General features: G+C 42.6%; 1 protein-coding gene across 1 annotated transcript in view; it reads left to right on the forward strand.

The window, feature by feature from the left end:
- LOC108413582 overlaps positions 1-19,738 on the forward strand; it is a 33,093-nt gene extending 13,355 nt beyond the window's left edge. Inside the window, exons 6-17 of the mRNA XM_017686174.2 lie at positions 1,895-2,034; positions 8,689-9,047; positions 9,155-9,776; positions 9,893-10,300; positions 10,401-10,504; positions 10,609-10,712; positions 12,197-12,212; positions 13,483-13,735; positions 15,293-15,919; positions 17,128-17,270; positions 17,368-17,474; positions 19,017-19,738. Coding sequence (XP_017541663.2) covers positions 1,895-2,034; positions 8,689-9,047; positions 9,155-9,776; positions 9,893-10,300; positions 10,401-10,504; positions 10,609-10,712; positions 12,197-12,212; positions 13,483-13,735; positions 15,293-15,919; positions 17,128-17,270; positions 17,368-17,474; positions 19,017-19,194 — 3,061 coding nt within the window. The 3' untranslated portion in view covers positions 19,195-19,738. The remainder of the gene's footprint in view (positions 1-1,894; positions 2,035-8,688; positions 9,048-9,154; positions 9,777-9,892; positions 10,301-10,400; positions 10,505-10,608; positions 10,713-12,196; positions 12,213-13,482; positions 13,736-15,292; positions 15,920-17,127; positions 17,271-17,367; positions 17,475-19,016) is intronic.
- The last annotated feature ends 7,562 nt before the right edge of the window (positions 19,739-27,300 follow it).

Below are 27,300 nucleotides of genomic sequence, written 5' to 3' on the forward strand. Positions count from 1 at the left end.
GCTGGCTGACAGTTTCTGACATTTATGGCCCGAGCTGGAGGCCTTACTCTAATACTCAGTTTGCCACTGTCCCAAGTACATTTTTCAATATATTTCAAATTCAAAGCATGTTCACATGCAAGCTCACTGCTACAAAAGCAACTGAAAGCTTGACCAAGGTAATGGCGGATGCTGAATGACTGCTAAGTAATGATTGGAGAGATCATTAAGTGGATGCTCAGGAAAGATTATAATAAAATTGATTTTATCTTGTTGAAAACATTTGTTCCTAACTTTTGAACAGTGATCCTAAAGATTTGTATGTATTTGTTTCAACATTTATGGCTGGGGATGTGAGGTCATTACACAGATGTTTTTGTATATACACAGTTAAATTCCCCTGTATGTCGGAGGAAACGAAGGTTTCATTTTTGAACAGATGTCTCAGACTTGTGGGGAGTGTTTCGCTGTTCACTCTGAGCGGTCATGACCACAAAAAGAAAACAAATCTTGTTGAAAGTGGTAATTTGGATTAGAAACACTGTCCTAGAAGGTCATGTAATGAGGGCAGTATTCAACAGTTTTAAGATGTATCATATAATGTATTACATATGTCCAAAAGTATCCAGACTCCCTTACTACGAGTGCACTTTGCTATGCTAACACAGACACACCCAGCTTGTACAGTACAATCTCCACAGAAAAAGCAATAACCAATACAATTGAATACAATGGAATATTCTGGAACAGCAGCACAGGAGCCATCGTGCCAAATGCCAAGTGTCAGTGGTAGAACGCCACAGCAATGTCCCTTACTAATGCTCTGACCCTTACTAATGCTGTTGTAGCTGAACACCATCAAATCCTCACAGCAATATTCCAACACATAGTGTGAAGCCCTTCCAGAAGAGTAGAGGCAGTAACTGCACCAAATGGACCAAACTCTCTATGAATACCCTTAATTTCAGAAGTAACATTGGATGGGTGCTGAATGCTGTAGAAGACATGAACACGGTTAGTGGGGGTGCCAGTGGGCTACAACAGCCACAAAATTTCAGAATTCTTTAACTTAAAAAAAATGTATTCTGGGAATATAGGATAGTTTCTTGTAAAATGCCTCTCAACATTGGAATTTTTATGAGGCTATTCAGCTTCTCATTGGCCAGGTTCTTGAATTTTTAACAAGAATCTGGCGAATGCGATACTGATTTCAACTTTGTGACTTGTGTTTTTCTTGTTGTAGATAAAAAGCATCAGGAATCCAGCCGAGTGCTTAGAAATGCAAATAACTCCATTTGTCTCTAAATCTAAATGTTTTGTGCCTTTTTGCTAGCTTTTAGCTAGATTGGTATCTGTGCTGCTATGGTGCTCGGCAGTCTACGCACCAACCTTCAGGGTTAAAGGGTGAATTAGCAGTTATATATTAACTCCAGTGTTTAAGGCCATTTATTATTAAAACTGTGTTTGAATGATCAGCAGGGCTTCATTTTACTGTAAAGGAGGATTATTTTATGTTTACTTTATTCTGCCGCGGAGCTGCAACAGGACATTAAAGGAGCAGCATCTTGCCGAACACTGGCCTAGTGCAAAGGCCGTCCCTGGACATAGACATGGAGAGCGTATACAGAAACTAAACTCAGACTGCATTGTAATACTCTACATTTAACACAGCCTGAGTTTAAGAACCAACCAAAGGAAAAGACACTGAGCACAAGAACTCTAGTCAAATATCAACCACACCCAGGAAGGCCGTTTTAAGACAGTTCTAAAAATTCACTTCCTTAACTGAAGCCATCAGAGTGATTATAAATCAACTGTACGGACAAAGAAGTGTAGCTGTACAGTAGCGATCTTATAGATAGAGACACAGTGAGTCTTTTATTAGATCAGAGATGTCTCAGAATGTTAATATCAGCGATCAGGAGCTGGACAGAGGAGAGCGAGTGGAGATGGTGGTTGATATCTATGAGAGTGCAGACACTGTTAGAGGCCATGAGCTCAACACAGAGATGGAGGACACCAGAACCAAGAAGATCATACAAACACAACATTCAGGTAGCAAAACGTTCAATTTTACAAATTTATTTTTAGAAATAATGATGATCTATCAAGTAACACAATTACAGCACAGATAACAATGTAAGTCGGTGTTGTACTTACTGGGAAATATTCATTGTGTCTGTAGCCTTTGTATTTATGGCCAATACAAAAAGGGTCCTAAAAGAAGGAAATAAGTCAAATTCTAATTTTACACTACAGGAATCAGATGCTACAAACTGACTGTAGTGTGTCTGGGGCTGCTGTGTGTTCTCCTGCTGGCTGCCGTCATAGTGCTATGGTTCAAGTTAACCACAGAGAGAGACCAGTTACAGGCCAGTAACACCAACCTGACTAGTGAAAGAGAACTGGGTAAGTGATTGTTCAACATGAGTTCTTTAAGTAAATGTGTTATTCAAATCTGAGAAGAGTGATGTCAAGCAACTAGTGGCGAAAGGATGAAGTTGAAATGAAATCTGTTGGTGTATGGATCTATAGCCTGATCCGCTAACTTAAAATGAGTGGAATTAGTTTATTTTGCCATTCAGATATGGAATAGAAATTTGACAGTGCATCATTTTGAAAATCAGTTTTAAATATAGCAGTACTGTTACACCACCTAACTCTAGTGATCAACATGTGCCTGGTACTCCTCCTGAGCCACCTAAAATGGTGTGAAATGCACCAGGATTTCAGTAGGTCACTGACCAGTTTGTTGTACCTACACTTGTTGTCCATTTAATCAGGTGCACTTTGTAGCTCTACAGTTACAGACTGTAGTCCATCTGTTTCTCTGCACACTTTGTTAGCCCCCTTTCAACCTGCTCTTCAATGGTCAGGAACCCCACAGAGTGGGTATTATTCAGGTGGTGGATCATTCTCACCAGTGACACTGACATGGTGGTGGCGTGTTAGAGTGAGTTGCACTGCTCTGAGTGGATTACAGTAGTGCTGCTGTTTAACACCTCAGTGTCACTACTGGACTGAGAATAGTCCACCAACCAAAAATATGCAGCCAACAGCATCCTGTGACCACTGTTGAAGGACTAAAGTTTGACTAACACAAACTGTGCAACAGCAGACGAGCTACTCTCTCTGACTTCACACCAACAAGGTGAGTGGACAGTGTTTGGACACAGTTTTAAAAAAAACTCCAGCACTGATCTCAGACCAGCATACCCGAACAAATACAACAAAAACAGCTCAAGTTAATGATGTGAGTCAGTGTAAACAACTTATAATGGTCGTGGTTGGCTTTAAAAAAAGGTAGCATAAAAGACTAAAGAGAGTTTGTGCTTCAAAATTAAATGGCCAGGAGGTAAAGTCCTGCATTCCTATTGGTCGGAAAGTATTTTCTACTTTTCTACAGACACATAGCAGAAAAGTGCAGCGCCTTGAAATACAGTTTCCAGAATTATTTTGCCAAGCATCGCTGAGAAGCTATGTCTTAATATTTCAACATTGAGTACCAAAAATTAGGGTAACAGTAATACAGCTTTGAATGGCAGTAGTAGTAGTGCGTGTCTGTACATTTTTTCCCCCCACAATTCCAACTAAAATTGAAGAAAATAAATAAATAAATAAATAAATAAATAAATAAATAAAAACAGTACTACAGAAATGCCAACAACTTCAGAAAGTCATCAAATCTTGACTAAGCAATGCCTGGCACGAGGAACAGGGATGAAACCCAAAAGGAAGCTGGAGTTGGCTAAGCCTAAACAACAAATGAGAGTGGCAGCATGGAACGTATTGAAAATGTATGAAACGGGAAGATCGTGTGAAGGAGATGAGACGTTATAGCGTGAACATTCTCGGCATCATTTTTGTAAACAGTGGGCACACTAGATTAAAATAGACTAGCTGAGTACTAAAACTAGCTCAGCTGACTAAGAACAGCCACTAGTTTCAACTGAATTTAGACAACAGAAACCAAAACGACTGAGCTGAACCAAGTTTGCAGAAAAGACAGCAAAATTATGGTGAATAAACAAAGCTGACTTCTTAATTCAAATTTTCTTTTCCACCTTAAATGGTGCAGCAGTTCCATCTGGATCATCAAGATGAAACAAGAAATTTGATTGACGCTAATGAATACAAGGCAACTTCGGCGCTTGTTTTACTTTTTTACCTTGTTTTATTCTCCAGCTGTTGTTGGCCACAGCCACACTGTACATAAGCGGAGTTTTCCTTTTGCCAACGGCTCGTTTGCAACCCAGCCCATGTCGGAGTCTTTCAGTTCTCCCAGCTCACACACACACACACACACACACACACACACACACACACACACACACAGCAAAACAAACTAAAATGTAATAAATAATAGAAAACAATCTAAAACTAACATGAAAAAAACATTTCTTAAAACATGTTACAAGATCACAATCCACAGCAGCTCATCATCATGAAAGTGACCCTCAGAACAATTTAAGTGTTAAGTCATTAATTCACTGTTAATCCTCGTTTATGAGTGAATGAATGTGTTTACTCTCAACATCACAGTAAATCTGCTCCACTGACTCCTCATCACTCCTCTGATACTCACACTACATACTCTCTCTTTCAGGCTCTGGGTATGTGGACAACTATACAGTCATGACTGGGTGTTCGTCTGATCCTGTACAGAACTGAAACAATTATGCCTGTAATGAATGGTATATTTGAATTTGTGAGAAAAGAGTATGTAATTAAATCACTTTTACAGATTTGTGTTCTGATGATATCTCTTGAGTTTCTGATGGAGAGAGGATGAAAGACTGTATAAAAACATCCCTTTTAAGAATCTGGCTTCCTTTCTGTAATTATTCCTTTGGGCCATTTTATCTTTCTATCTTAAACAAAAAGTGTTGAAAAAGAAGAAAAATGAAAAAGTCTTGTGTAATGAGTCCCACCCAGAGGGAAATTCAAATGTTTTTTTCCCCAAAAAGATAAACCAAGTGCACCACCAACACAGGCTTAAAGACAACCCAAATGCAGAAGTAATGAGACACTAGAACACAGACTAGGAGTTAAAGAGTACCCCCGGAGTGGGGATCGAACCCGGTCACTCTTACTTGAAGGCAAAAGAGGTGAAAAAGGCTGAACGGGAACCTGAAAATGGGAAATTTGAATTCCCACCTAAACAATACGACAAGAGGGAGAGCAGAGGCCTGCCAGGGAAATAGGCTATCATAACATGAAACATTCCAACTGAAGGTTCCTTAACTAATCATTTCTTTAATTTCACCCCAAGCAAAGACAGGGGGAATATAAGACTTTAACCCAACTCTTCATTTCTCTTTCTCTTTCTTTTTCTTTGAAGTACAACCAGAGCAGCAGCTTGAGAGAATGAGGATAGTTCTCAAGAAGAAAAACCCACGCATCTCTACCCAAAAAACCAGCCAAGTCATTTATAAGAACTTTCTATGAAGACTGAGCAAGACTGAAACTGAGCCTTGCTCTTAAATAGGCCGTCAGCATGTGTAGTGGATGTCCCCTGATTAGGATCAGTCCCACACCGCCCTCTGGTGGCCAGTGCTGGTCGAGCTCCAGGTCCTTACCCTTACACTATGTGCTTCAAAAGATCTTAAACCAAGTAGATATTGCGGCCAGATTTAAGAAACAATGTGATCCGATGTCATAATAATCGGAACTTGGCTGAAACTTATTTTAAGCTATGGTAAAACCTCACTTAATACAAAATCCCATGAAATGGGTGTTTGAACAAGCTCAATCTCAAACCAATACAAACTTGCTGAGCTTTTCCTAGATTATGGAAGTGTATAATAAACCATTGGGCCTACCGGTAGGCCACGTTAGGCCATTGAAGGGGTTAAAGCCACAGTGGAGTAGAAAGCTTCATAAACTCTGTTGGACACTATAATGATAAAGGTGAATTAAAGATACTGTAGTAAAACTCCAGCAAAAAGAAGCTTCTTCATATGAATCATGTGCCATGCATTTTATAGGCTCTCACAGCCCCGATTTGTAGCAAGCATTAATCTTGTTAAGGCTAAGCTGTTTATTATTAGAGTTGTGTATCTAACATATTTGCATTTACCATCTGCAGAGACACAGATATCAGCTTTTTCGGGAGAGATAACACTTAAGCTACACCCCTGGTGGCATAGCTGCACAGAGCAGTTAGATTTGGCAGGCTGTTCTAAGTAATCCAATTTCCTAGTCACCATTTGAACAGCTGTGTACAATGTTAGTCAGCATTAAGGCTTTTAAACAGCATTCTTCAGTTCAAGTCCTGAAGGGCCAGTGCTTGAAACCTAGTCTAGCAGTGAGACATGCAATAAAGAACTTGCCCAAGATAGGCTGAAATACTTTGCATTGTGATTCTAGAAACCCTAATAAAATCTGTATTTCTGAGTGGAATTATGTTTACAATGCTTGTAATTATGTTCTAAATATGGAATAGTGCATTAAAAGCTGTTAACAGTGCTAACCTGTAGCACATCTCACATACTCCCAATGAAATTCTTAGACACAGACGTATAACTTTATTTATTCATTTTGCTAAAGTATTTTTTACTGTACAACTCCTCTGAGAAGGCACTGAATTTCTAAAAATTTCAGAGTGTCTGTGAGATTTTGTGCCCATTCAATCAAAAGCAAGGGTAATGTTAATGCTATGGCATACAGAGATTTTAGAGAATATGCTTTTAACTTTCTGGCAACAATTTGCAAAAGAGCATTCCTAAGGTCAGACATTGGTGTTAGATGACAGGTCTTGCTCACAATTGCCATTCCAGTCCATCCCATAGATGCTCTGTGGGATTGAGGTCTTGGCTCTGTGCAGGCCACTGAATGAGTTTGGTAAGGAGGAACTCCAATCTCGTCTTTATGGCACACGCTTTGAACACTAAAGGTACATGCTGGAACAGGAAAGGGCCTTGCCCAAATTTTTGCCACAAAGTTGAAAGCATATAATTGTCTAAAATCTCTTTTCATGCTCTAGCATTAACATTACCCTTCACTGGAACTAAGGGGTCACTGTACACAGTGATCTTAGGCTTGTGTGTAGCTGCTTGGGATGGAAACCCATTTTGTGAAGCTCTATAGTTCTTATGCAGATGTTTCAAGGGGCAGTTTGGAATTCTGCAGTGACATCTTGTCACACTTCTCTCAGATTCCCTTCAGAACTCCATATCCCAGCATACTGGGGCGATTATGTGAGTGCTCCAACATAACCGGAGTCAGATTCGGACTCCAATTCCCAGAGGTCTACAGGAGATCATGTGACTAATGAACTTGACTCATGCTCCTATCAGCATTCACTCACCTGAGTTTTAATATGTTACACCTGTGTCTTAAGTCTTATTCAGTATATAAGTTAGTATTGTGCAGACGCAAGATATTGCATCTCTGATCATACTGAGCACTTTTGTTATGACGACGGTCATCTTGTGTACTCTGACCATTGTTAGGATTATCTGTATTCTGTCTCTTTGTCTTGCCCTTTGGAGTTTTCTGACTTGTGTTTTGACCCATGGACTGTTCACTGTTTTCGATTTTGCTCACTCCCTTGCTTGAGATTGAAAATCTCTTCTTATGATCTGCGCACCTCTGAATTCTACTGCAGTGTTAAAGCTATGCAACAGGATTTTTGCACGCTACATAGTGGTCCTGCTATGGGCTGAGCTATTGTTGCTCCTAGTTGCTTCCATTTCACAATAATAGCCCTCACAGTCATGTCAAGGCTGATCTAGTAGGGGGGGAAATTTCATAAACTGACTTGTGGCAAAGGTGGCTTCTTATAACACTGCCACATTTAAAGTCTCTGACCTCTTCACTGCACCATCACAATACACCTGTTCGCAATGGGTGTGGCTGAAACATCCGAACTTAATTAAGGCTTTCACGTGTTTTTCTATATGGTGTATGTTGATGAGGAATAACAACAAAAGAACCCAAGAAACTATGGATACATTCATCCATCTGTTTCCGTACATTAAGCCCATTAACAAGGTGTCACATATGAATAGATTGATTGGTGGCCCTTACCATGTTTTATTTGCTTCTGTGTAACTGTAACTGCCATATTGTACAGTGCTTGAAGATGCAGCAAATAAACAGTACTGGGTTCCAGCTCTTTCCATTCCAGTGACAGAGGTATTATATCAACCTTATGGTCTGGGTGCCCTCTATTTTGACAAAGCCTTGACAATCCAGCTCAGTCTCAACAGAATCGCAAACACTGGTGGAGAGCTGTCTTTTACAGTACTCTCATCAGTTCTTATAGATCAAAAGTTATGTTCAAGTCACTTCATGAAATTTAAGTGTGGAGTATTTGCATAAGCAAATTTTATGCTGGAAAAGTGCAACAACATCAAGAAAATCATTATCTGGGTTAAATCTTTTTCATCTTCTAGATGATCTGTGCTCATATTTTCAGGTAAAGTGGCACAATATGAAGTTCCAGTTTTACATTAGGTTTATGTCGCTTCTTCTTCTGTGAGTTTATTGACTGCTTGCAAAGTCAAAATGGTACCAACTTTACAATACTGTTTCATAGTTAATATGTAATTAAGCAACGTTATGTGCCAGCAATTCACATAGGTTTAGTTTTTCTTTTTATCGCCGACGCGAGCGGCAGCCTTCCAGCAGCTCTGTGGAGCGGTTCACCTAAAGTGAACTTTTTTCATTCCTTACTTTCCTTTTTCGTCTCTTACTACGTCGTAGTTTGTGTTATGTATCCCATGGATATGGATCGCCAGAATCTGCATAAGGGCTGCAGAAACTTTGTTTACTCCGCCGGCGTGATGCACCCCATTCCAACGGAGCTGAGGTGCAGCTTCAGGGGCTGCAGAGCCGGGGCTAAGCTAAAGGCTAAACAACTGGAGAATCGCTGGAGATACAAGCCTTGTATTCCTGCAGTGGTGATGGGCAACGTGAACTCGCTGGTCAACAAGACGGACGAGCTTGCAGCATTAGTGAGGAACCAGAGGATCTACCGGGAATGCAGTCTCTTCTGCTTTACAGAGACGTGGCTAACCGCTAACATCCCCGATGCTAATGTAAACATCCCCGGATTCGTCACGGTGAGGGCGGCAGAGACTGCGCGCACAGTGGCAAAGCTAAGGGCGGTGGGCTCGCTATCTTCATTAACAACAGATGGTGTAATCCTGGACATGTGACTGTTAAAGAGACTGTCTGCTGTCGGGATGTTGAACTGCTTGCGGTGAGTTTAAGACCATATTACATCCCGCGGGAGTTTTCACACGCCATTGTTGTTTGTGTGTACTTGCCCCCCCGAGCGGACGCGGAGGTGACGTGTGACATCATACATGCGACCATCGCTAGGCTTCAGACACAACACCCGGATGCCTTCGTTGCGCTGTCTGGTGACTTCAACCACGTCACGCTGGACTCCACACTGACCTCATTCACCCAGTATGTGGACTGTCCCACCAGGAAAAACAGGACAATTGACCTCCTGTATGCTAACATCAGTGATGCATACACGGCCATCCCTCTGCCCCCACTTGGAAAATCTGACCACAATCTGTTTTTCCTGCAGCCTCGGTACAAACCCTATGTGATGAGGCAACCATCAACAACACGCTCCTTCAGGAAGTGGTCTAAGGAGGCAGAGGAGACCCTGAGGGACTGCTTTGCATCCACAGACTGGATTGTGCTGCATGACTCTCACAGCAAGGACATTGAGGGTGTAACAGACTGCACAACTGACTATCTGAACTTTTGCATGGACACTGTGGTTCCTGTAAGAACTGTTTGCTGCTTTCCTAATAACAAGCCCTGGATTACAAGTGAGGTAAAGGACCTCTTAAACAAAAAGAAGAGGGCCTTTAAAGACAAGAACCAGGAGGAGCTGAGGAACGTTCAGCTCCCTCTTCTCAGTGCTGCACAGATCTCCCTCCCACAGACTGTCAGCACACCCAGTCCACCCCCCTCTGCCTGGTCCCTGTTCCCAAGAAACCTCACCACAGTGAGCTCAACGACTACAGGCCAGTTGCGTTGACGTCCCACACTATGAAGACCATGGAGCGAGTGCTTCTCCCTCTTCTCAGACCCCAGGTACAGCATGCACTGGACCCTCTCCAGTTTGCCTATCGGGAGAGGATTGGTGTCGAGGACGCCATCACCTACCTCCTCCACCGAACCTACTCTCAACTGTACAAGGGGAATAGTGCTGTGAGAATCATGTTTTTTGATTTCTCCAGTGCTTTTAATACCATCCAGCCCCCACTTCTCAGAGACAAGCTGGTGAAGATGCAGATGGATCCTCACCTGGTGCATTGGATCACGGACTCTCACCTGCAGACCACAGTACGTGAGGCTGACTGACGGTACGTCTGAGACTGTTGTCAGCAGCACTGGAGCACCACAGGGGACTGTGCTCTCCCCCTTCCTCTTCACTCTCTACACATCAGATTTCCAGTACAACTCTGAGATGTGCCATCTGCAGAAATTCTCGGATGACACTGCCATCGTTGGATGTGTCAATGGTGGTCAGGAGGAGGAGTACAGGAGACAGGTGGAGGAATTTGTTGCTTGGTGTCGACTGAACCAACTGCAGTTGAAATATCCAAGACCAAGGAGTTGGTGGTGGACTTCCGTAGGTCTGGACTACCCCTGCAGCCAGTCTCCATTGAGGGGTTTGATGTGGAGACGGTCAAGACCTACAAGTACCTTGGTCTGCATCTGGACAACAAACTGGACTGGTCAACAAACACGGACACCCTGTACAGGAAAGGACAGAGTCTATTTCCTGAGGAGACTGCGGTCCTTTAACATCTGTAAGAAGCTTCTGCAGATGTTCTACCACTCAATCGTGGCCAGCATTCTCTTCTACGCTGTGGTTTGCTGGGGAGGCAACATGAAGAGAAGAGATGCATCAAGGCTGGACAAGCTGGTCAGGAGGGCCGGGGCAGTGGTGGGAGTGGAGCTGGACTCTCTGGTTACAATAGCAGATAGGAGGACTTTGGATAAACTGCTTTCTATCATGAACAATGATAGTCACCCACTTCACACCATCATCATGAAGCAGAGGAGTGTGTTCAGTGGCAGACTGCTGTCGTCACAGAGCTGCACAACAGACAGACTCAGAAGATCATTCATTCCGAGAGCCATCAGACTCTTCAATTCCTCCCATCGGGGATGGGATGCTGCTGCTGACTGAGTTTAAACCAGTCACACTACATGGACATTATTCAACCGCTTAATTATTTATTCACAATTACACTTCCCCAACCTCTTTTACACTCAAGAACATTTACTCATGGTGTAAGGGGGAGCGAGGAGGCGGACGCACACGCTGAGATAAGCGAGATTTATTACGGGCAAATCCAGGGTCGTGGTCAATACAGTCCAGGGTCAATGAGCCGACACGTACACATTTAGGGTATGACATGATAAAGACTTGAATCAACACAAACAAAGACCAGGTACAAAGCTACAAAGGTACAAAGACTGGCAAACGCAAGGGGCAAACACAGGGCTTAAATACACGTAACAATGAGGGACAGGTGAAAACAATCAGGGGCGGAGTTACAAAACCAAAACACGAGCACATGGACAGGACTGGGACGAGCCAACCGTGACACATGGTGTGGCATTCATATATTCACTTTACAGAACAATATTTTTTACATGTACATATTAATAATTCTATGGCACATCAGTCACTTTTATAACCAATGTCGTTTGCACCTTGCACTTGGCTCTGTGAATTTATTTATTGGCTGTTAGCAAAATCTACTGCACTGCTCCATCTACAGATAGTTCTTTACCTTGTACAGAAAGTTTTTATACCCTTATATATTTTCTATTCTTCTGTGTTTAATAGATGTTGAATATGTTTCTTGCTGTATTGTGTTGTTGCTGCTGGATGCCTAAATTTCCTTCGGGATCAATAAAGTATCTATCTATCCATCTACCTTTTTCTCCCCAACCAGATCAAGGTGCAGCTGTGTGCACAATGGACCAATGGGGATATCGATTGCTTGGCTGTGCTCTTCTCTCCACCAATCCAAATGGCTGTTTTCTGCTGAGGGGTGGGCCTTGACAGATAAAGACTCACCTGTGGCCAGTCATGAGGGGGAGCATTTAGTGTGTCAGACTTGTGGCAAACGGTCCTACTTTAGCTGTGAAAATGTAGCCAGTAAGACTGGTCTCTTCTGTTCCCCTCTCTAGCTCTCTCTCCTTCTCTGTTTTCTCCCCTCTCCAGCGCGAGGTGTGGACAGGCAAGTTGGGCGTGCCTATACATATGCATACACAGTAGTGGTTGGATTTTTTTAGACACATCAGTTAAGGGTAAGGATTAGGTAAGGATTAGACTCGGCTAGGCAGGTTAGATTTGTTCCTTTGGTTCTCTTCTTAGGCACCGTCCACCCTTGTGGTTGGTTGGGCTCCATTAATGTTCTTGTATACTGAACAGTTAGTCAACCCTTTTTTTTTTTTTTTTAGATCTATACCCAGTTTCAGCTCAGCTTATTGCACAGTCCCTCTTTCTATATAAATAATGTTCTTGAATCATACACTTTAGCATGTGGGAAGCAAAGTAAAAGCCTTGAATGCAAACGCCACTACTGTGTACTTGTGTCCTTCCCTTCCATCTCCCATTACATGCCATGTTATTTCCCCTCTCCCCCTAGCTACATCTGAGGAGAACGTAACAAGCAGGAACAAATGAGTAGTGCTGCATTAACACTTAAATAACTACTCTTAACTACCAAGGACTACTAGTTAACTACTCAGTAGGTAATAATGACCTAATGATTAAGGTAGTTTACTATTAAGTGAGCAATAACTACTGAGTTTCATAGAGAATTACTTAGTAACTATGGTTTCTTAGAATAACTACTCAAATTACCAATCAATTCAACATTAATCGCTCAATAGCTCAATCTGACAAGGTTTCTGCTGAACTACTAACAGATGTAGTGTATTCCAACACTTCTAACAGTAGTGAAATACACTACAGAGTGTGCAGTCTCTACAATATAATAGATTGTAACCCCCCCATTTCTATTCACAGAAACAAGCATAATCAGAGAAGGCTGGGGCATCACACCACTATACTGATTGGTGTCCCTCATGTGTTTGTTTTGATTTGAAACCTTAAAATGCTAATACACATCTTCATATTTGGCAGTGTGAGCAAATTTGCACATCAGCCTACAAATTGGACAACTGCTAAAACACTTCAATATTCAGTAGACCAGTCTGCATGGCATGTGTTTCTGTGATATGACCTACAGGTGGTACTTGGAGGTTTTGGTCTGGTAGTGGGTGGTACTTGGTCTAAAGTTTGAGAACCACTGATGCAGAAGATCCAAGTAATTTTAACTTTAATCAGGAGATAACTACACATGTGTGAAGATCAGAGATACTCTGCAGCAGAAGTTCCTCAGTAACTTCCTGCCATTGTCTGCATCAACGCATATCACCAAACACAGAGGTATTTATAGAGCCGGCAGTGTCACGTAGACTTATTCAATACTCAAACATCAGAGCAGAATGGAGATTAGCAAGGAGGTATTTGTTAATGTAGCCTATGTTGCAGACAGCGATGAGAATTCATATGATAACGTCAACATTAACGAGGACAGCACAGACCCTCAAAAGACCAGGAGCCAACAAACAAACTCTGTCTCCGTAAATTCTGAAAATAATATAACCATTCAAAATGAAGCTGTTCATCACAGGAATGCTGAGGAAGTGGGTACAACCCCTCATTCACTTACAGCAGCTCCTCAGTACACAGGTAAGCAGAATACAGCTTTAACTTTTCCACTTACGTCTTTATTACTGTAGCTGAATTTTACTATCAATAACCTTTAAGAGGCGTTTCACAGATTTTTTCCAAAATTGAGCATAATATGTAAGCAAAGTCTTTCATGGTAGGATCTTTCAGTTTGAATAGGACCCCAGATTCATTCATCAGACTGCCAGATAGTGAAGCGTGATTTATCCCTCCAAAGAACACATTTCCACTGTTGCAGAGTCCAGTGGCAGTGTGCTTTACTCCACTGCTGCGCCATGAAAACCCATTTACTGAAACTGCTTACGCACAGTTCTTGTGCTGATGTTGCTTCCAGGGGGAGTTTGGAATTCTGTAGTGAGCGATGCAGCAGAGGACAGACTACAGTCTTTGGACTACAGTGCCGCTTCATGGCCAAGCTGTTGCTGCTTCTAGACATTTCCCATTTCCCAGTAGTAGCACTTACACTTACAGTGCCAGAGCAGATTTCGCCAGGCATAAATTTAATGAACTTCTGGCAGAGGTGGCATCTTATCACAGTTCCACATTTAAAGCTACTGCACTCATCTGCATGACTCATTCAGCTGCCAGTATTTATGGAGGTTGCATGGCTATGTGCTTGATTTTATACACCCATTGGCAGTGGGTCCAAATACTTGAACTCAATAAGTAGGAGAGGTGTCCACATACCTTTGGCTACATAGTACACTTACCATACACCACTCACTCCCCCTAATGAAATGTGTACACAACCAATAAGACAGAGCTTAGTCATTATGGTTCCCGTACATAGATACAGTCTGACATGTTATGATATCATATAATGCTCTGATTTTCGCAGTTTTAGCTTTTATGTCTGGACTCTAAAATGTCATAAAACTTCAAAAAGCAACATTTGTTACATGTGTGTTCTGCACTTAACTAGGTCACATTTCAATTTACGTAACATTGGTTAGTAGACAGTTGCAGAGACAAGTGGAGGACCTCTAATAAGAAGCATAAGTTGTATATTTTGGACCTTACATTAATGACTGCCTCCCTGTTGTGACACTTATGGGACAAATGCTATGCTGTAGATAGCAATCCAGCAAAAACAGCCTTGTCTCTTTCAAAACAATACATTATTAATATATCAAATATATCAATCTACATATATATGTACTGAGGTTGCCGTATGAAATCCATGTTGTTGTCAGCTACTGCATTTCACTGCTTAAAAATACAGCACATACCAGCATGCACTCTATACTGGTCTAAACTGGATTTATGCAGGCTTATGCTGGTCTGGTGCTGATTTAGTTCATCATCCAGCATTGTTTTGCTGGTGGACCAGCACACCAGTATCCAGAGCACAAAACCATGTTATTGCTTCCGAAAGAAAATATATATGCCAAAAATTAATAACCAAGGTTCATAGTAAGTCAATAGAAAGAGATTTTATTCCAAGTGAATTTGGAGCATTTCACACAACTGGTGCCATTTTGCTGGTGACCAGACATGCTGTACTATGCTGGTCTCTAGGAGGATTTAAATGCCTAGAAATGATGGATTTCTTTCTAGATTCAAGACATAAGACTTCAGAAAGCAGATGCTGCAGAGAGGCTGCAGTGTGTCTGGGGCTGCTGTGTGCACTCCTGCTGATTTTCTTCACCCTGCTGTGGTTCAAGATCACCACAGAGAGAGACCAGTTACAGACCAGTTTCACCAACCTGGCTATTCAGAGAGACCAGTTACAGACCAGATACAACAGCCTCACTATGGAGAGAGAGCAGTTGCAGACCAGCTATACCAAATTGACTATAGAGAAAGACCAGTTACAGACCAGTTACACCAACCTGACTATAGAAGGAGACCAGTTACAGACCAGTTACACCAACCTGACCATAGAGAGAGACCAGTTACAGACCAGGTACACCAACCTGACCATAGAGAGAGACCAGTTACAGACCAGGTACACCAACCTGACCATAGAAAGAGACCAGTTACAATCCAGGTACACCAACCTGACCGTAGAGAGAGACCAGATACAGATCAGTTACAACAACCTACTTGAACGACTACAGGGCCAAATTAAACAAGTAACTAATGAAAAGGAAGAAATACAGAGCAACTACACCACCATAAGACACCAGATGGACCTTTTGCAGAAGGAGAACAATTGTTCTCGCAAGAAGCTGGCTGGTTTAGGTGAGTAAATATTTTAATTCGGTGACACCAAGAAAATCCACAGCTGTTCTAACATCCAAGTTGTATATTTTAAGTTGAATAGCTTTTATAGCCTCTTTAGCTCCAGAACCAAGAATTAAACGCACCAGCAGTATTTATTGGGGCCTCACAGGGGTTCATACACAAGAGCATAGGAATAATTAGGAAATTTGGGAGGGTGACTTAATGCCAGGAGCAATAGTTCCAGCAGTAGAAAGCATTGAAATTCATGGAATCCTGAGTTAAGATTTTAACAGATATGGCTGGCCAGTTGACATGTCCAACTCCAGCATATCTAATTTTGACACAAAAATCAAACACAACCTATTTGCATATAACAGAGAAAATACCCCCTCCCCCCATACAATAGTAAGCCCCCCATGAACATGACGATGTTGAGCAGCTAATGATGCTTCTACTCAGTCCGCCTTATTACATTCAAATAAGATTGTACATCTTTTGTTGAACCCCTCCAATGAATAAAACATTAACCATTCCACTCTTTTGGGATTATTATTTTTTTCTATTTCTTTTCATTTCTATTTATTTTCTTTTTGTTTTCTTTTACATTAAAACGCCAAACTGCGCTTTATTTATGTTCCAGTCGCCCCTTTCAAACAATGTCATACCATGTTTATTTAATGTCTACAAGAAAATGTCACATACTGTTTATTCATGGGCTTACTTGTAATGTTCAGCATCTAAGTTGGGAATCTTTCCAACACAGTCCCATCAGTCCTTTTCTCCTCTTGGGTACTCACTTATGGATGGCCATCACATCCTTTTGGAATGATGGTTGTGCCCATTGCACCATTCAGGAGCACCAGAAGTTACACAGATTTTGCATCCATAAATTTAATACACTGCAGAAAATGTTTTAACATTAAAAGTAGCATGGTCACACGTACTGCAACCGTCTTATCCAGCCCAACATCAGAAGATTGTAAATTTGAAGACAAAGCCGTACCTGGAAGCCCAGGAGGAAAAAATGCAAACAACTGCGTGATGGAAAGAATCTCAGTTAGTTGAGAAATTAAGCAAAAATTCATGTTTGCCAAACAGACACAGAAAAAGAAACCAGAGTTTGAAGGACTCAAATAAGAAATGTCCTTCTAGTGTCCTCAAATGAACTCATTGCATAGACAAGCAAATGAAGCAGATATGGAAAATAATATTTTCTGTTTGAACAGATACGCAAGACAAGATGGGATGTTTGTACCTTGACTCCAGTGTTTATTACCTCTCTACTGAGGAGAAGAGCTGGAGTGAGAGCAGACAGGACTGCAGAGACAGAGGAGCAGACCTGGTGATCATTAACAACAGAGAAGAACAGGTGAGTGAGTGAGTGAGTGAGTGAGTGAGTGAGTGAGTGAGTGAGTGAGTATGAATATCATTGATCTTCATCTGCATGTTCTATACGGTGTTCCTAGGAATTCATTGCTGAGATTATCGGCAGCAGTGACGTTTGGATTGGTCTGACAGACGATGCCAAAGAGGGGGTCTGGAAATGGGTTGATGGCTCAGTTCTGACCACTAAGTAAGAAACTAAGATTATTCTAATAAACCTGCTGGTGAAGATTACTACATTTAGACCAACACTCTGGCCAAAATTAAGTTAACCATCCATACATCTGTTGTAAATATGCCCACTCGCAGGTATTAAACTGTCACTGCGATCGTTTTCCCTCAAGTAACTGTGGTGGTATCCTCAGGGTACTTACAGTTAGGGAATATAATTATACCATATTCTGTTGCAATTTCAGTCGACTCCAAAATGATTAGCACCCTATATGTGGGCATGTTGTTGGACCACTCCTTCATGCAGAACATTCCCAGATCCTTTATATTTTTGGGTCTTTGCTCCACTTCACTTTGATCGTTCTCACAACCATTTGTACGGATTTTGATGTATGTTTGGGGTCATTATCTTGTTGGAAGGTCCACCCACAGCAAAGTTTAGTTTAGTTTTCTGGCATAAGCAGACATTTGGGCCGATAATCTCCTGGTATGTGGTGGAATTCAATATGCCACTGATTTTGACAAGAGCCCCTGGACCTTTCACCAAACCTCTTATTGTCCTCACTGTACTTGGGGCAGTGAGTACAGTGTTTTTCATACTTTTTTTATTAAAAAAAAAAAAAAAAAAAAAAAACACACACACATTTACTAATCTCAATAAAATCAACCTTCCATCTCATGACAACTCATTGACAACTCTTGGATTGACAGGTTTTACTCATGGTAATGGATGACAAAGGGATATTACAGGTTTATAAGCTCAAATTTATATCCAGGGAAATAGATGTTCATAGATAACAGTGGAGCTACTGGAGAGTAGGAGCAATGAAAAAGATTTTTTTTACCTGTAGATGAAAAAATCATATATATATAGCCCCACATTTTTGAAAGAATACACAATTCTTAAAATATTTCACTCCTAATAGCTAAATTATCAGGAATTTATTCAAACATTTTTGATTCAAACACTTGAATCATTCCAAATATTTGCCAAGGGGCACCAGTAATTATGGAGTTGACCATTTTTTTAGTTGCTTTGACTCCATAGGTTTTGTCTCGACTGCCTGTTTATTTTAATTTTCTCTTTTGAAGTATGAACATGCAACATGCAAATATAGTGTACATTTAAAACTTATTTAAAAAAGATACACTTTCAGACCTTTTACAATTATAACAATGGTCACTGTTACATTTTTAAAAAGGTATATTGTACTTTGGTGAACCTGGACAGTACCTTTTTTCCTGGCAGTGTACAGCAGTGTTGTAGTAGTAGGGATTTATAATTGAAGGACTGATGTAACAGGAATGGTGTAGCACTGCTGTAAGTATAGTTCTGTGTTACTGTGTTGTATTGACTCCATAGTTAATGCAACACACTTCCTCTTATAGGCAGACAAAAAGAGCACAAAATTAGATTTTATAAATTTTTTATTTAGATTTTTTGCAGTATTGTAAGCTCTGGGTGCTCTGTATCTAACTGAGCTCACATATTTAAGCTAAAATGCTGAAATGAAGACAGACTTAAAGATCAGAGGCTGATTGGGATGCTCTGGTTTTTCAGGTACTGGAATGATGGAGAACCAAATGATGGTGGTAATGAAGACTGTGCCGAGTTTTACTCCGATAAGAAGAGATGGAATGATAGGCAATGCGCTAATAAAAGAAGATGGATCTGTGAGAAAAGTTCTATCACTCAGAAAGAGAGTGATAGAACAGATGATCATGCAAGCCTTGTATAGTCAACTGCAAATAACTCATTTTACTTTTCTGCTTATTGTTAAATTTAATATAAAAACCTTTGTCATATCCAGAGCCGGGGCAGATTTAGTGAGTGTGGGACTCTATGCAAAAAGACAGGAATTGGGCCTCCTGGGTGCACATTTTCAAATTAAGCTCTGGGCTTCTGAGTGGCACAGCTGTCTACACTGCAAAAATGATACCTTGGCAAGTAAAATGAACTAAAATCTCTGTAGTATTTCCAATTTTTAGATGGTTATAAAAGTATTATAATTGTATCTCACAATACTAACAGATCATTTTGCATTAGCATTAAATAAATATGCGTAAAACAAGAGGAAATGTATATAGTGAGAATGCAGTAAGCAGTAAAAGTAGCTGAGCATGTTCAGCGCTCTGTTCTGACTGAAAAAAACAAGATAGCTTTGGGAGTAAAGCAACGAACGTTTCTCTTTTTGTGTGTTTCTTTGCTGTACTTGTGAAACTTTAGTTGATTTTGTCTCAACACCCAAAAAAAAAAAAAAAAAAGTGTTTGTCCTAATCCAGTTAACTCAATGTGTAACACTGAATAGTCCTTTATAAACAGGACTGGTGGCATAGGGCTGCACTGAAATGACTAAAAAGCATAAGCCCTTTCACAAGAAATGCAAGTACACGAACACTGTATTAAATACATGCACATACTGGACAGGAGGGGGCGGGGGGCACATCGCAGGGTTATGGTCTGTAGCACCACTGTAGACATTTTCCCACAAATCACTGAATGAAAATCTGCTCACCTCAGAGCGCTTGCTCTCTCAAATGCAAATAGTTTTTGAGGGAAGAAATGAAAAAAAATAAACTGTTCTTCTGAAAGCAGCTGGAAACAGCACCAACTTTAAAGCATGAACTGACAGAAGTGTAATGTTAGTCAGCAGCGGTGAAATTCCAACAAAAAGGTACTTCCCCTCCATTTATTCCATCAAAGTTTTTTTTTCGTTCCAAGTTTATTCCAATAAGTCCTCCTAATTGCACAAGCCCATTTTTCCTTTGCTCATAGTCAGCTGAGAAGCCATCAGGTAAGGTTGTTTTTCTTTTGGACTCGAACACTTGGGTAAGCTGCACAAACTGTACTTGGCCATCATAGTCATTGGTTTAGTGAATGAAGTGTAACCCTGCAACAAAACTGCAGGAATGTGAAAAGGGCCGTATTGCTATGATCAGAAATAGCAGCTACTTTCATTATGTATATTTATAATGTATGTACATATAATGTATATTTCATAATTGGTTATTTAACAGCAATACATTTTTCATAGGCCCCTTGGCAGCTGCCTACCTTTACCTAGTACAAAGACCACCCCTGATCCAAAGGGCATTTTCTGGTGTCTGAAATCTGCAGTATGTCTAGAGTATTTCACTGAGTTTGCCCTCTAATGGCAAATGCAAGATACTGCAGGGCATTTTTCTGAGCATGACAATTTATTTAGTACAATTGTGTGCCTTTACTGCATTTTGCTTTATTTAATTTTTTCTTAGTTTTTGGAGTGATGTATGACTTCTGTATTGCTGTATTCCTTAACAAATAAAATACTTATCCCAACATACTAATATTCAACAGACACTTGTTTCATTGTATTTTTGGACCAAATATAGACTGAATAACCATATTCTAGTTTTCTAGTAGCATATGAATAAGCCCCAAGTCAAGTCACAAGTCAAAATCAACCCAAACATGGTTCACCATTGATAACCTGTGGGATGAGCTGAAGCGGAGAGAATCTGAAGGTTCTGTAAGGAGGAATGGTGACAGACCACTTGTTCTCCAGTCTAAATAAGTATTACAGAGCTGTTATCTTTGCAAAGGGAGGCTGCAAGTATTAAGTGAAGGGATGCCAATAATAACGGTGCACACATTTGAGAAAAATATAAATTCCCTAATAAGATTGTAAACAAAACAATCATACATCAAAGAAAAGGTTAGATTTTTGTTAATTTCAATGAAAATATCTAAAGGATGAATGGTAAAGAATGCTTTACAGCCTGTTTTGCTCTTGATTACCAGGGATGCTTATATTTCTGGAGGGTACTGTATGTTACTGTAAACAGCAAATAAACAGATGGTTGGTTTTATGGGTGGACAGATTAATGGCAGATTCCTGCTACAAGAGGGCAGCGCATTCACTTCATTGAAAACATCAGGCTTTGTAAAATTTCAGTGCCATGTCGCCTCATGAACTTTCGGGACATCTTTGTACTTCCACTACAAGAAAGAAGGATACCAGTAGATCTGCTCTATGATGTGTTTCCACTAATTTAAGCTGCACTGGAATTAACACCACTTATAGGCAACAAGTAACATTGTTGGAGTTTATCTCATGAAAATGAGATATTAAAAAAGTAAAGTGTAGTTTTTCTCCATTCATGTCTCAAAGCATCCACCCAGCATCACGGCTGACTCACTTTAAGGTCCACCCCTCTTCACATCTTGCGGTTTTGAAACATTAACACACAGTATCTCAGGTTTGCCTGTGCACACAAGTGAAAAATGATGATTAAGGATGCAATAGCATGAGTGATAACAGAGAGAGAGATGATGAGACGCTTTTTGTATGCCAAAATTGACAGGTCGAAGCGCCGCCCCTTTTGACCTTTGCCCCCCAGAGGTCACCCCAGTGGTCACATACCTCTCCCATCCTAATACCATCTTTGACCTTAGCCCCCAGAGGTTCCCCCGGAGATCCCATAACTCCACAATCCCAAACACCACTTTTGTATTTATATTTTTAAAGGATATAAACCGATCAATGACGACGTAACTGTTGTGGAAAACATGTGGAAGATAGCATTATAGCATTGGACAGTGAAGATGAGAATGATGGTCAATTTCAACCCTGTAACAAGTCCTTTGAGTAAGTAAAATAATTTGTAGACGTAGAAAAGTATATAAACTCCTAATTGTATATGTTTGTTCCTCTTTAGATTTCAATCACGCCTTGCCACTCTCAGCTCACCGCCTACACCTTCACATACACCTCGGGCCCTGTCGCCCGCCTCAGTGCCTCGGCGCTCCACACAGGACTCTGTTATCGGTAGTTCTATTGTCCGCCATGTTAAACAGCCACACCACTGTCTCCTGTTTTCCAGGTGCTCGCATTTTAGACATAGCCAGGCGCCTCCCCTCAGCCATCCACAGAGGCGATGCCTTCGGGACCATGGTTATCCTGGCTCCACGGCTGGTGAGCCTGCAACAGTTTGGGTTACGTGGACAACTAGTCCTCATTTTGGGAGCAGCCAGCGCTCTACCGGAGGGATGGGCTTCACCCTAGTCGTCTGGGATCCGTTGTTCTCACAGAACATCGAGAGGGCCATCCGCTGACTTCAAAGCAAAGGCCACGTAAGTAGCGCCAAAAATAGAAACGTTACAGCTAATCATGCTAGTGTTACTACTAAAAATAAGTCGATTGCTAGCACTTCTACAAATGCTTATTCTATAAATACAATTGAGACTGTTTGTTCCCCAAATAAAACAAAGCATCAAAAAGCCTGCTCTAGAAACCTCATTATCAGACCAGTTACACCAGTTTGCAATGACCGCACCTTTGGTCTAAAACTAGGACTGCTTAACATTAGAACCCTTACATCTAAAGTCATTATTGTAAATGAAGTTGTATTCTCAGTTCTTACAGGAATTCTGAGTTTCTATGAAGCTTAATAACATTTTCAATTAAAGTAAATAGATTTAGTGCGCATGCGCAAACGTGTTAGTAGCTCCCGTTCATGTTCTTTCGTTTTTGCTCTTAACTTTTCTTTACCTTTTCAATAGTTTATGTATTTTGACGAGGCAATTTAGGGAAGCTGTGCCCTCTCGAAACATGCGAGTAGAGATTGTTTTGGTCTGTTTTTTCGCCGTGAAAGCGCGACTTTCACTCACTCCCCGTGTACGCCGCGGCAATGCAGCATGGCCGCTTTGTTTACACCCGGGACCAGCTGATCGCGCTGCAGCCGGTCGGCATGGCGACCAGGACAACGAACATCCCCGAAGAGCTTTGGAGACAGACGCACAGGGGATGCAGAGGGGGAATTAACCATTGCACGGGGAAAGCGAGGGGGAGACGGCGGAGGCTTATGGAAAAGAAGGGATATAAGCCGCGTCTCCCCTCCATCATCATGGGCAACGTGAGGTCGCTGGCGAATAAGATGGATGAGCTGACAGCATTAGCCAGGAGTCAGAGGGAGTACCGGGAGTGTAGTCTAATGTGCTTTTCGGAGACATGGCTACACCAGGACATCCCGGATGACCATGTTTCCATCGATGGCTTCCAGACTGTTCGGGCCGACCGGGGCTGCACCAAGAGAGGTAAGCGCAAATGAGGTGGGCTCACTGTGCTAGTCAATAACCGCTGGTGTAACCCTGGTCACATTACCATCAAGGAATGTACCTGTTGCCCGGACATTGAGCTGTTGGCTGTCGGACTCAGGCCATATTATTTACCACGCGAGTATTCGCATGCCATCATCATGACTGTCTACATTCCCCCCACTGCCAATCCGACGTCGGCAAGGGACATAATTTTTTCACTACAGCACGTCTCCAAACGCAACACCCGAGTGCCTTTATCGCCATATCAGGTGACTTTAACCATCTCGCTATGGCCAAGGCATTACCACACTTCACGCAGTATGTGGACTGTCCCACCAGAGAGGAAACACTGGACCTGCTGTATGCTAATGTTAAGGACGCATACAGCTGCTCCCCCCTTCCCCCACTGGGTAGGTCAGACCACAACTTGGTTCACCTCAGCTCTTGTTATGTGCTACTGGTGAAGAGTCAGCCTGTGACCAAGCGGACAGTGAGTAGATGGTCTAGGGAGATTTACGAGGCACTGCAGGATTGCTTTGAGGCTACTGATTGGTCTGCACTCTGAGCCGCACGGAGAGGACATCGACAGGCTCACAGAATGTATCACGGACTACAATAACTTCTGTGTGGACTCCACTGTCCCAACCAGGACAGTTAAATGTTACCCAAACAACAAGCCGTGGGTAACAAAGGACATTAAGGCTCTCCTCAACATGAAGAAGAGGGCCTTCAGAGCTGGAGACAGGGTGGAGGTGAGAACGATCCAGAGGGAACTGGGAACAGTCCTCAGCAGACCATACCACTCATCCCCCTTCCCCCTCCTGATAGCCTGCCCCCCTCTTGTGACAGCCCATCTCACACATCCATCCCTCCCCTACCCACCACCTCTACAGTCTCACTGCTGACCAGGTGAGAAGACAACTGAAGAGATTCCACACAAAACAAGGCTGCAGGCCCTGATGGGGTTCAACCCAGGGTCCTTAAAGCCTGTGCTACCCAACTTTGTGGAGTACTTCAACATGTCTTCAACTTGAGCCTGAGTCTCCACAGGGTCCCCATGATGTGGAAGACATCCTGCATTGTTCCTGTCCCAAAGATGCCACGACCCAGTGACGCCAAGGACTACAGGCCAGTGGAACTGACGTCTCATGTCATGAAGACCATGGAGAGGCTCGTCTTGGATCAGCTCCGACCCATAGTCCAGCCTTTTCTAGATCCCCTCCAGTTTGCCTATCAGCCCCGCCTGGGAGTTGAAGACGCCATCATCTACCTGCTCAACCGAGTTTATGCTCACCTGGATAAGCTAACCAGCTCTGTGAGGGTTGTTCTCAAGCGCATTTAACACCGTCTGGCCCACTCTTCTGGGTGATAAGCTCACAGTGATGCAGGTAGATGCCCCCCTTGTGGCCTGGATTGTTGACTACCTGACAGACCACAGTACGTATGCCTGCAGCACTGTATGTCGGACAGAGTGGTCAGCAACACTGGAGTCCCACAAGGTACTGTCCTCTCTCCCTTCCTCTTCACCCTCTACACCATGGACTTCAGCTACTGCACAGAGACTTGCCACGTTCAGAAGTTTTCTGATGACTCTGCAATAGTTGGATGTATCAGCAAGGGTGAAGAGGATGAGTACAGGGCGACGGTGAGGGACTTTGTCGCATGGTGCGAGCGGAACCACCTGCAGCTCAATGTGACAAAGACAAAGGAACTGGTGGTGGACCCGAGGAGAGACAAGGCACCGGTGACCCCTGTGTCCATCAGCGGGGTCAGTGTGAACACTGTGGATGATTACAAATATCTGGGTGTGTATATTGACAAACTGGACTGGGCTAAGAACACTGACACCTTCTACAGGAAGGGCCAATGTCGTCTCTATTTTCTGAGGCGCCTGAGGTCCTTCAACATCTGCCGGACTATGCTCAGGATCTTCTATGAGTCTGTGGTGGCGAGTGCTATCCTCTCTGCTGTTGCATGCTGGGGAAGCAGGCTGAGGGTGACAGATGCCAACAGACTCAACAAATCGATCCACAAGGCCGGCGATGTTGTGGGTGTGGAGCTGGACTCGCTGAAGGCAGTGTCGGAGAGGAGGATGCTGTCTAAACTGCGGGCCATTATGAACAACGCACTTTAAGTGCTGTTTCAGACGGTTTCGGGGCTAGTTTCGGTCGAGGGGGCGTGGCAAACCCCCTTACGTACACACTCACGGCATATAAAGGCAGTCTGGTCACGCTGATCTCCCAACACGCTAACAGCTGTTTGCAATTTACACTCCTATTTACCACGCCCAGTCGCTGAGGCGTCAGCTGTTGTGTGAAGACCCCCTCGTGTGAAGACCTAACTCGGGCAAAGACCTGCGAGTCTACCTGCGTGAGTCTACCGAGCAAGGCTGCCAGTCCTGCTGCCTCCCAAAATGTGCTTCCAACACATCCCTGTTATCTGCGGTATGCACAGAAGGCGCAAAATAACACACAGGCGCCAGAATCATTCTAGCGTAAGGCCACTATGGCAAACCACGCCCACTGCTGCCTCATTCTCAGTTGGGCTGTGGAACTGCCAGTCAGCCGTTAACAAAGCTGAATTTATCGCCTCTTATGCCAATCATTTATCATTACAACTACTGGCTCTGACTGAAACCTGGATTAAACCAGAAAACAATGCTACTCCGGCTTGCACTATCAAACAAATATTCCTTCTCTCATACCTCTCGTCCCTCAGGAAGAGGAGGCGGGACTGGCCTATTGATTGCAAATGGCTTGAAACATACGCAACTGCTACCAACAAATACGTACACCTCTTTTGAGTATTATGCTACGCTGGTTAATACTCCAGCTAAACTTGGCATTATTGTCATCTATCAGCCTCCTGGGCAAATGGGCGAGTTTACAAATGAACTTGATATGCTGCTTTCTTCTATCCCCGATCAAGACTGTCCCATGCTTATTCTAGGTGATATGAACATCCACCTTGACAGTCCGTGCTCCACTGACTTCATATCCCTCATGCACTCTTTCGATCTGGAGCAGGTTCCAAGCCCTCCGACTCAAAGCTGGTAAAAATCTGGATTTATTTTTTACTCGCAACTGTGACACTGACTCGCTAACTGTCACCCCTCTGCACCTCTCGGATCACTATTTCATACAACTCAATGTGTGTATTGAGAAGAAACCAAAAGCTGCTCCAACTATGGTCTCGTTCCGCCGCAATCTTAGAGACCTCTCGGCCGACCAGTACTCCTCACTGGCCACTGATAATATCCCTCCACCAGGCTCATTTTCATCACTCAATGTAAATGATGCCACTGATGCACTCTGCTCTACGCTAAGCTCATGTCTGGATGACCTCTGTCCCCTAACTACTAGAGTCATGTGCTCAAATAAACCACAGCCATGGCTTAAAAATGATAGTCAGGGAACTGCGCTCCAAGCTGCTGAAAGAAAATGGCGGGAAAAACGTATACATGCAGACCTAAAGAACTACCAACTGCTCCTGGCTTCATTCTCAACCTGCCTCACTACTGCACAAGCTGAATTCTATCACAGCAAATTCAACTCACTGACTCCCGGAAACCATTTGCAACGTTTAATACGTTGCTCAATCCTCCACCCCCACCTCCGGCTGCCTGCCTTACAGCCGAAGCCCTTGCCTCTTTTTTCACTGGAAAAGTGGCGGCCATAAGCAGCCAGTTCACTAATGCAACGTGTAGCGGTCCTACTACATGCTCTGCTCCTCTGTATCCCTCGACCAAAGGTGCCATCTTCTCCTC

The sequence above is a fragment of the Pygocentrus nattereri genome, chromosome 22 (genome assembly GCF_015220715.1).
Source record: "Pygocentrus nattereri isolate fPygNat1 chromosome 22, fPygNat1.pri, whole genome shotgun sequence".
Taxonomy (NCBI): Eukaryota; Metazoa; Chordata; class Actinopteri; order Characiformes; family Serrasalmidae; genus Pygocentrus; species Pygocentrus nattereri.